This window comes from Cariama cristata, unplaced genomic scaffold (genome assembly GCF_000690535.1).
Source record: "Cariama cristata isolate BGI_N322 unplaced genomic scaffold, ASM69053v1 scaffold5291, whole genome shotgun sequence".
NCBI classification, from domain to species: domain Eukaryota; kingdom Metazoa; phylum Chordata; class Aves; order Cariamiformes; family Cariamidae; genus Cariama; species Cariama cristata.
In genome coordinates this window covers 34,088-45,659 of record NW_009600885.1, presented here as the reverse complement: position 1 = coordinate 45,659, position 11,572 = coordinate 34,088, and the positions used below count along the sequence as shown (strand labels likewise).

Sequence of the window (11,572 nt, the reverse complement as noted above, 5' to 3'; positions counted from 1 at the left end):
AGCAGGAATATGTCATCTTCACCCAATGATTCAATAGTCCTAACAATTGTCGGTATTATTTTTCTTAAATCTACTCCTTAATCCCATAATGCCATAAAATACCACTGAATCGGAGCTTAGCAGGATTCCAGAAAGGAACAGACTTTTAAAGAGATAATGAGAACTCCACATTTATATTAGATAGGACTGAAAAGAGATAATAGAGAAGACAGAACATACCAGATGGGCAGATTATTTCATCATTTTCCTTAATATGATTTCTTCAACCTGAAGCATCTGGTAATTCCACTATCAGAGATTAGATACTGGATAAGATGGACAGGCGGACTGATCTAACACAGCAATTTTTATTTTCCTGCTACACATAGGAGGGGTTCCCATTAAATCATACATCACAGAACAAAATAGAAGCGCATAAAATCTAGTATCAAAGCAGGGAATGTTAGCAGCCCCTAGGATCCCATGTAAATATGCTTCACTTTCAATAAAGAAAACAACGCATCTTCTTAAACCCTGCCCTGTCCTTCATAGGCAAGCAAAAAAATGCTGTGAATTGGTCAACAACAAAACTCACAGATCAACCTTGTCCTTCACAGCTTTTGCAGAAAATTGAAGAAAATCTTTCCAGCTCGTTGTTTTGGAGATTTGTGTAGATGTCCTGTAGTCTGCAGGCAGCACCTTGGGTACTTCCAATCTAGAAACAGTAATTGTTTTCCAGAACACACAGGAATCTCATCTTAAAGACCAAAAACCTCATCAAGCCAGACAGAAACATGTTGCCTATCCACATCTCATTATGCCACTGTTTTGCAGCAAGACTTGAAATAAGGTCCCTTGCACCAAAATACTAGTCTCCCCTTATTTTAGCCAAAGGAGTAACTTTCTTGGTCATCCAAAATGTAGTACCATTATCTGATTCACTCTAAAAGCACATCGCAATGTATACCCAACACAACCTTTCCTACCCAGCAGAAGGTCAGGATCAGAAACATCTATATTAATAAGCTCAAGACTATGGTCTTACAGGCACATCTCCCTTATGACATCAGTACCACACATGCTATTTCATGTATCCACACTATCAGCAGCATTTTTTGGGGAATCACTCCAGTGTAAAGCCCAATACCGCACAAGTGGTGAAGAGCAGGGCAGACTTTATCTTCCAGCCTAGGCAAGCAGCCTCAGCTTTTAAGAAAAGAAAATCTCTCAAATAAACTGCATTTTATAACCAAAACTAAGATGATAATCCAAACTACCAAAAAGAGACACCACAGTTCCCCAAATCAAGACAAGCAAGATACTCTGCCCCCACTTCTGGCCCTGGGAAAGACCTTACCTTCTCCTAAGCGCCATCCTGTATCCAACACCTCTTGGACCATTTTCTCCAGGGAAACTCACCTCTATCCTTTCTGCTGCCTCTGGGCAGGGACTTGAAAGGCCATCAGCTGGGACTCCTGATGCCTCCTCACTGCCAACAACTGCCTGCAAATAGCTCTGAGCAGGGACACCTGCGTCTCTGAACCCTTAGCGATGCCGACCAGGAGGTATAGGGAGTCCATATACAGAAAGATTACAGAACATGTCAAATTTCCCCTAAACTCCCCTTACTGCCCCTCACTTCAGCCAGCTGCAAAGATGGGGCAGGAAAAGGACTAAGAGGTCTGATCCAGCATAGGTCAGGAGAGTGACACTTGACAACTTTTTTTTTTTTTAGAAAGAGAAAATTAAAAGGAAAGAACACATTCTGACACTGAAGCCTTTAGTTGAACCAAACAGGCTTCACTATTATATTTAAAACTAATACATGCTTTGTAATGCTTATCAGCTGGAGGGTTTTTAACAGCTTTTCCCACTAACACCGCAATTTCAAAACCATTTAGGCTAATTTCCTTTGACTTGAATCTATTTTAATCAGAGACCAGGATACTTGACTTAAATGGTTTGTATTAAACCCTTCATAAAATCAGCCATAAAATTGCATGCACAAAATAGCGAATGGATCTTGAAGTTAGAAGTAGAAAAAGCTGAAACTTTAAATTCTCCAGCAAACTCAAGCCTATTTCATAACCAGACCAACTGCTCTCCTACAATGTGAAGAGAATTGATCCGTAAAAAAAAAAAAAAGTAATAACCAAAACACACTCCTGAAGTTGTTACACAGATAAAAGACACTAAGTTACGCAGCCGCAGTCAGTACCCACAAATTCTCTCCAAAGTATTAGTCCAGCTCCAAAATGATGCAATTTTAATAAATTGCTGTGTCTGCTCTGTCCTCTCCACCACCCTGCTGTGAAATGACGGATAGTGACACTGAGGAAGAATACAATGCAAACCTAAAAATGTCAGAATTAATCCCTTTCTTCTGAAAAAAACATCACTTCTCAAATTAATTCTCACAAAGTAATGCTGGCTCTGCTAGAAGTCAGAGTTCTGGATGAGAAATGAAAATCAGAAGTCAGACTCAGGTAACCACTAGAGAAGGTCTCACTTCAAGGATTTGTTATTGTAGTGGGATTTGCATATCATATAGCCAAAGGTGCGATTTGTACCTGCAATTCATTTTGTCCAGACAAACTGCACTGGCAGAATTGGAGGCTAGGCCTCCATTCCTTTGAAAACTCATCCAAATATTTCTGTTGTCAGTAGTTGACAGCCTTGGAAACTCTGAGTGGCTGCTTGAAATTCATGCAGCACGCAGAGAAGTGAAGGAACAAAAGCTCTCCGTGCTCTCACATCCTTAACAATTTGCCAGTACGCTGGAGACATGTAGCTGCATCCCCCTGCTGCATCATTTTCAATGGCTTGCAGACACCAAGCAATGGCTTTGTCACTGCCCTAACGACAGAGGCATTAGACATGTATCTTTCAGAATCTAAATCTCTCTCAGCTCATTTTTTTATCAGGGATTTCACTCCAGGCCTGGACAAACTGACACTTTCCTATTTTAAGGAACACTCTGCTAGCCATATCTAAAATTAACTTTCATAAAGATAAACTTACAGCATGTCTTTTCTCATACTCTAAAGAAAATGATTTGGCATCTCATTTGAAGTCTATTCTTCTCTGGTGCTTAGCAGGTAAATATCACCATCACCATCATCTTAAAAGGTCATCCTGAAAAAGTAGTAGAGGAGGGATATTGCCACCTGAGCCATCAGGCTCCCTTCAAAGGCACCCGCACAGATCTCCAAGAGGAGATCGCAGCATCCCAGGAGGAGGACTGCGCCGGGAGGAGGACAAGGGCAGCCGGAGAGCCCCGGAGGTCTTGCAGGGCCATGAAGGAGCTGACAATGGAGGAGAGAGGGAGAGTTTTGCACACATTTATAGGGTAATAAACACCAAAGGCCAATAGCTCAGTGAACAGCCCTTTGCTGACAAAAGCAGATGTGAGCTTCTGATCACATTACTACCACCCAAAATAACGCAATGCTTCAGGAAAATAAAAAGTGAGAGAGAAAAGAGTGGGAAGAAATTTGCTTTTTCCCCCCCGATAAATCATCTTTATGAACTATCTCGGTTTCAGCCAAAGCACATCGGTTGCTCATTACTGAGCATGGCCCTGTGAACGGTAAGGAGGGAAGAGTGAACAGTATGACATGAGAATATGAAAGCAACTATCACTCCTGGCTCCCGAATGATATCTAAACATGTGCAATCCTTCATGGAGCAACTGGTACTTACTTGGTTGGGCGATAATCTGGTATGGAACGATCCAGTGAAATTTTCTCACTGAGGTAGGAGTTGTAGCCATATTTCTCATGTGGTCCCTTTGCTTTCTCCTCCTCCTCAGGGGACAGAGTGGCTGGAAGCCCACCTTTACCACGTCCACCATAGCCTTCAATGAGACCAAGTGACTTGGACAGACCTCGAGAGAAAAAAAGCCACCGTCACTGTTAAAATTCATCACTGTTATTTCCAAGCTATCAAAGAAACAAAAATAATCTGAAAATCCAGAGTGTTTTGTTTGGGTTTTCTGAAAACATTTCAAATTCTAGTTCTTTGGCCCAATGCTGGAACAAAAATGACTCAAGTCTTGAAATTCTTCATGGCTCAGGCACCCTGTTCTCGATAGCTCTGTTACCAGCATCCAACTGATAACCTGTCCCAGGGATCTGTGCATTTATTTAGTTGTTAGGAAGGTTATTTAGGCCTCCTTCCCACTCTCAGAGAGGTAATTACATATAAGGTTAGATGTCCCCAGGAGAAGGATAGGTTGAACACAGAATAAGAATAAAATAGGGTTGGTTAACTGCCAACTGAATGAATTTTTGCTCAGTATGAACAGTGAACAGCATACAAATGTTATGGATTTAAAAACAATTTCCCCTCAAAGCTTTCTTATCTTTTAAAGTATAGCACTCCCAGACCTTTATCAAGTGGAATTATTTATTTATATCTGCATAGCTAAAAGAAACAGGCAAAGTTCAAAATGAGCTGCACAAAAAGAGCTATATTGGTGATTTGGTGGTGATTGTGGGAAGCCAAGTTCATGCTCATGTTATTATTTATTATACAGGACACTTGGAATTTTAATATTTTTCATTAGCAGAGACTCACACACTACTCTCTTTGTCAGAAACAAAAAAAAAAGATGGATGATTTTGGTTTGGATTTTTTTGGTTTGGTTTGGTTTTTTAAGAAAGACACCAGGGTATACTCTCCTTTTTTTTAATGGCAGAGCCCTGACTCTGTGAGCAGAACAGACTGTCATCACCATTGATGCTTTTGAAGGGACAATAACCTTGAGGTTATGCACAGGGCTTTACAATGAGCGTGGTCCAGTTCCCAAACCTACCACGGATTTCCACTGCCCTGGACAAAATACTCTGCCTCCCCATCTACAAGACACAGATTTAAACACTTTGTTCCTCAAAAAGTAGTGTTGTGAGACAGTAAAAAAATCACCTATGAATGTAAATCACAGTTTGAAGCACTTGAATAGAAATTATTATTAGTATTATTCCTTCTGACAAGGAACCTCTAAACAGTCTTCCCTGGTAGGGAGCTTCTGAGAGTTGATGGTATCCCTCTGACCGCACTGGGCTTGATTAGATTTTATCCGAGGACAATAATAACAAATCAACTGCAAGGAGCAGCTGGCTGTGACATGGGGATGGATTAGATATCCAAGCTGCCTTTTTCCATCTCTAGGCTCAGTAACAGCCAGAGGATTAAGTCAAGAAAGCTAGGAAAGGTGAAACTTTCTGGCCTACAGAAGGCCAGCAGATCATTCCACAAATGTCCTAACCCCAATGGCCAGAGGGACAAGGTTCAGCCTGCTTACGAAGAGAAGAGATACCAGTTTTACTTCCAACACAGGCTCCAACACAACTGAAACAATATTATTAAAAAAAAAAAAAAATAAATATTCTCACGAAGAGACAATTCTTCTTGAAATGTCTTTTTCTTTATCAAAATCGGATCTTTCTACTCGGGAACGGTGCACCTGTAGATGCATAAATTTCCTTAGGGTACCCTAGATCAGGATTCTTGTTACATCAAAAGGACAAAATAGCTTTCTCAGTTCATCAGCTGAAGGTTTTACCACTATAACAGACACTTTCTAACAGAAATTCAGCTTATAATTTTAATTCCTTCCTCTTCATCTTCCCCATGAAATGTTTCCATCAAAATCCATAAGAAATTCTTAACTGTCTGTCAATGCTAGTTCTTAGCCAGAAAGATGGTAACACAGAGCTATGCAGTCCTTCCACAGCCTGTAGCACGCTCATCCTTCTACTACAGGTATCCTCAGGATCTACCAGTTTGCTTTTAAAGCTTGATTTTGCTTTTCTTCATTCATTTTAACACATTTCTCACTCCCTAATGCTTTTGCTATTGGTGCTCTGAATATACACAGCTGTAAGAAGGGCTGAAGAGAAGTGGGAACTTTCTGAGCTGGGTTAGGGCTGACAGAGGGACCTAGACAAAAGACCTTGGCACTGGGTAGTGGCACCTGGGGTTCCCACTCAGTGGGTTATCAGAACCACTACCATCACAGCACCTTGCTCTGTTTAAAGCAGGTTTAAAAAACACAAGCTTAGGTTATTATCAATAGATTATAACTGCTTGACTCAGACACCCAAGGCAGTACTTCTCCCAGAGCTCTGCACTTGACAGTCAACAGGGAAAGACTCATTCACCACAAGATCTGATTCAGACTCTAGAAGTGCTTACTTCTGTCTCAACTAAGGTAACTGGGCTCCCAACTACAGCATCTCAGTGAAGTATCTGAAATTAGAGGCAAGGAATCTAGCTCTCAGTGTTCAAAATACCAACACAACCACCGAACGAGCTATACCAGCCTCTTCCACGTTACTCAGTCTGCTGGACCTGAGCTGGTATTAGCAGCAGTAGGAGATGCCAGGAGCAAGGACATCTTTGCCAAGGAATTCCGTTGGCTGCACCGAAATCGCAGGTTGGGTGTACCCTACAGCCAAACCTTCGACCCTCATCCACCAGCAATGCAGACTGGGGAGAGCAGGGTGGGAGCTGCTGGACAGTACAAAGACACCTTCTTTACTTGCCCATCTGTGGTTTTATTACGGAACAAAGATACGCAAGGGGATGGCGCACATTCCATCTCTCCCAAAATACGGTCAAGGCAGAGTCAACGTAGACCCTCTGTGCCCCCATGCCCTCAGCTGTCGAAAGGCAGCAAGCCCCACTGTGACAAAGGAAAATGAAGGTCCTGGCAAAATGAAGCCTCTCTGTTGACGGCAGAGGCACCAGAGAAATGCCAAGGCATGACTTTATATTCAGTATCTTTGACTTACAAGTCTATAATGCCATTAACTGCTTTATTTCAAGACCATAATCATGACAACTAGACACACACTCCAGCATACATTTCTCTCTCCTCACTACATGTATGCCCTTATTTCTGCATATGAACTTCTCAGTTCTATTACTATAAACCCTGTCTCAGTAAGTACAGATAAATCCGTGTCATTTAACCAAAGGAATCAATTCAGGTGCTAGGCAGGGCACTACTGTGAGACCATCATCCTCTCTTTCACTGCCACCCAGGATAGCAAACACGTCCGCAGGGATAGTCACAAAGACGAATATTCCCAGGTGCGATGTGACTGGGAGGATCTCCATGTCTGTCTCTGTGCTGGTTAAACATTTCATCCTCCAGTACAGGCTGTCAGAAGGGCTCATCCGTGCAGCTGGGATGTCACTTTGGCGTACTGCACTTTGAAGCAAAATTCAAGTAACGTTTGGCAAGAAAGATAATTCACATCCAAACAGAAGAGGAAGAAATTTGCTTCCAACTAGCTGAAAAGATGCCTCAGGAGAGGCAGGACTGAAAACAAATGGTTACAGCAGATCCTCATCCAGCCGACCCATTCATTCATTTGCTTTTATTCACCCCATTTTAGGGCTGCACAAAGAAGGGCACATTTCTGTGAGCTGGAGAGGCCTTTGCTATAACTTCAGAAATCATCCTCAGCCCAGCCCATGTGGTTCCTTCGGCAAGGCAGGAACCCAGGCAAAGCTCCTTCTCTGCAGCGAGCTCCCGGGGCTTTGCATTAATCCACATTTGGGTGCACAGAGACACCCACACACTTCCCAAGCCTAAGTAAGGACTCACTTGATCTCCAAATCACCTTTTTCAGTCCCTGCTTACACTCCGTCACTGCAGCGGGGCCCTGGCCCACGTCAGGAGCAGACAGCTACAGACTGCAGGTTTCTGGAGGTAGCACATAGACCTTCTTGCATTTTCTGTTTGCCCTTCACAACCTGCACGGAAACGCCATTTGGGTCTCAAAGGACAAGCAATCTCACATATTGTGTTCAAACGGCATAACACTGAAAATGAATCTGGTAACACAGAAGCAGAAAGGGGACACGACCGCTGAAGTCAGTCGTTCCCCTCATACAACCGTCCAGGGCTGGTTTCCAGCACAGCCTTCTGCTGCAGCATCTTACTAGCATGTGCTTGTAGCATCTTCACACTTTGAAAACCTCCAGCCCTTTGCCAAACCTGCTTGGAATTGGCCCGGAAGGGCACAAGGTTACACACAGAGACACAACAAGCAAGAAAGAGTAAGAGCATGATCCCATCAGCTTGTTTCCTTGAAGAAGAGGGCTAAAAAGTAAAGAGTCAAAACTGTTCTCAAGTCACAGACCAAATCCTTTATCATTCTGGGCAGGCACCAAAGCAAAAGTGCTGACCCTCTGCCAAGAATTCTCTCCTGATGCCTGCTCCAGCCTATCTATAGCGATAAACAGCACTAATCCCCCACAAAAAAAGCTTCATCTTTGCAGTGAATTCACTCCCTAGTGAATTTTGCAAGCTCAGGAGATCGTAATGGGCTGCATCAAGATTAGATGTTCAGTGTAGATCAGAGCTCTGAACAGTTGTGAGCTTCACTCGTCCTTAAGCCACATTCACCCAACAAGTACCTTAGAAATGAAAACAGAATTTTTTTTTCAGAATCTCCTAAAACATCTGAACTTTGGGACAAAAGGCGTGTACTGCTCTTATATTGCAGGAATAGAAGGAAAAAAAAGACCCCACTTAGAGCTGCTAAGATCTGAGCCACTTTTTTTTAACGGCCAGACGTCGGATCCCCTGGGGACTGACAAAGAGTTGGTTTTCTTCAAGATGATATAAAAATTTAATCTCTACAGCAAAATTATTCCTAGACTGAGTACAGTTATAGTAAATATATTATTCTCTCCTTAAACTGGCAGTATATTTCATAAGGAGACAGGAGTTTTGTAGGATAGAGAAAACCTTTGGTAAAATACAATATAATGTGATACACAGCCTTCATTTATAAAGCACCCAACCAAACAGGCTCCCCAGGCAGCAGGCGTGTTGGAAAAGCGTTTTGCCACATGTCAGCCTAGATGAAGGAAAACATTAACCCTACCGATACAAACCTCAGACAAGGAAACCTCATTCATTAAGAATGCAAGGGAAGAGTATCTAAAATTGAAAGGCATTTCTGAGAAACAGGGGTCCTGAGCCTTAACGTTGGGGGTGGAGGAAAGAAAAGAACAGGAGGAAATAATATCAGAAAGATTTCTGGAAAAGGAAATTTTTTTGTTTTATCCTTCCTCATTTGTTTGTGTCACCCTGCTGCATGAGTTACACAGTATGTATAGCTCAGATTGAAAGGCACGCTGCTACACGACAGAGGAACACAAAGCCCTCCTTCTCAAGAAGACATAAATAATACTGAAATGGTACTGAAAGACAAGGGAAGCATAAAGAGAAAATTAAAGTAGTTGTCTTTGAAAACTACAGCTCTTATTAAACTAAGGACCATGGATCTTCCAGCCCAAATAGCTCTCCTAGGGACATGTGCTTCTGACCTCACTTCAGCCAGAGATTTGAAGGCTAACAAGAAATTTCTAACTCAGGGAAAAAAAAGGAAAACCAATGAGGTAAATGGCCTAATACGTGCGGTGTGTTCCACCGCGGCTACTGCCTCTGCCTGACCTCTCAGCGAAGGTGGAAAGAAGGGATACAACAGACAGGCTTTTAGGGCTACTTTATGAGAAACTGGAATAGATACCAAAGGGAGAAATGTCATAGGTAATGCTAGAAACTATGGAAAACTGCTGAAGTTTTTAGCGTTGGCCTGCTGATCGCTGCAAATACAGACTATTAAAGGGAGGACTCATTAACGATAAGGGTAATTGGCAGACTAACAGGCACCAATTTTCCTTTGCAGCTTTGGTGGAACCAGAGACCTAGGATTTTCTTTCTTCCTGCAGCAGTTTCTACACATTTTTTACCCAGTCTTTGCTCAGTCCTTTTGTTTATTAGACTAAATAACGCAAGTTCCTCTGACTGTAGGTTACACCTACGTAACACGCAACCATGCGCTGTTAAAGGGCTATGGAAATTGTCAAGGGAGTACCACATACAACGGGGTCTGTCAGCTTCCTTTGCTCTCGCTGCCTCCCCAAAGCATCCTTATACTCTTGCAAAGGAAACCAAAAATAGCAGTAAAGGGATTAGAAGATAAGAGATCACTTTCTTGAGAGGAAAAAAAACCCCACAAAACTATCAATACAAATTTTAAAAATGAGCTTAAATACTAGAGCCCAGTGGAAAAAAAATCAGTATTCCCCCGAAGCCCATACCATTTTATTCAGTGTACATGCTAGGTACGTTTTTCCCAGCGCTGACCACTTATCAAAAGCCAGTATATCCCCAAAATCAGATGCTGCAGCAGGCTTCCAACAAATCCTCCTTACTAAAGGATCATTGCTATCACCTTCCATTTGGACGGTTCTTTTCCAGTGAGTTGTCTTTTAGCATATTTGAACATCTCCTTCAGCTGCAAGGATCCAACAAAGCTGCTTGGTGTCCTTTGCCATGCAAATGATTTGTTGGTTTACCTCAGAGATAAACACGAACATGGTGACTGGTGAAAGGCGGTTTCAAGAAAATTTCAAACCTCTGGCTTCACGCTGAATGACAAATTTGAACTCAAAAAAAGCAGCAGATGAATGCTGCTGGGCCCATGCTTGGCAAGCAGAGATGTTAGCCAGACAGAGACAAACTGAAAATACAGTGTATTTTACCTGTACTCCAACATATTTCATCTCTAAAAAAGCTCCTGTGTACGTAAAATTATTTGAATAATTCTCACTAAAATTAATTTGTCCAACAGACCATTAAGATTTCACTTAAATAATTTTGACAGGTGGGTGTGCAAGAATCATACACATTTTCGCACAGCCCAGCCAGGCAAGGATCAAAACAGGCTGCCCGGGTCAGGCACAGCTCCTCCTTACTGAATGTATTTAAGGATAGATTAGATGCACATCTGTATCAAGAATGATTTAAGCAGACCTGCACAACATTATGGGACCAGTCAAGACAACGTTAAGGTTTCTTCCCATCTTGTACTCTATGAAAAGGATGGGAGAAGAGAGCAGTCAAACCACACAGAGCTTGAAGTCTCGTTTGAAATGTTTTAACATAAGCATATATTTTTATATATATGTATATACATACCCATATTCAGAATTGAAGTTTCCTTATCTATATGGAAATGGAAACATGAAGAAATTACCTTCAGAGCCAGAGGGAGGATCAGCATTGGTTGAAAGAGAATATAGCCATCAGGAGAATTTCAAAGCCAATCTTGCCCTGTTTAGACCATGACACTACCAGGTTCTGGTTCCAAATGATAATTTCCTGATCAAGATTCGCCTCAGGCACAAAATAACAGAAATCCTTCAACCGGCTGAGGTTGTTTAGTTCAGAGGAATGATTTAGTTGATTCTAAAACCTAGGACTCATAGAAGAGCTTGGACATAGATCTATGCTCCCTGAAAGTCTGAAGATATTAGCCATTCTGCTTCACATTTTTAAAATAACTTGTTGGGAAAAAAAAGGCAGGACTTGGCAACAGAACCGGTTTAGAGTCAGAAAACCATAGGCTAGGAAAAGCTCTTTGCAGCTCAGCAGGGAGAACAGGCAGTGCTTCGATGGCAGTCTTATGCATAGGTATCTTGTTCAGATACAAAAGACAACACTGAATGTGATTTATACCCCAGGGAAAACCCCAGACACGTGCAAAGCATTCCTGGCAATTTA

General features: G+C 42.0%; 1 protein-coding gene across 1 annotated transcript in view; it reads right to left on the bottom strand.

The window, feature by feature from the left end:
• The window catches only part of LOC104169309 (putative polypeptide N-acetylgalactosaminyltransferase-like protein 3), a gene marked incomplete at both ends in the record, with an annotated part of 33,443 nt that extends 29,578 nt beyond the window's left edge, over nucleotides 1–3,865 (bottom strand). The window contains one exon of the mRNA XM_009710204.1: nucleotides 3,682–3,865. Within this exon, the coding sequence (XP_009708506.1) occupies nucleotides 3,682–3,865 (184 nt within the window). The remainder of the gene's footprint in view (nucleotides 1–3,681) is intronic.
• Nucleotides 3,866–11,572: the final 7,707 nt, after the last annotated feature.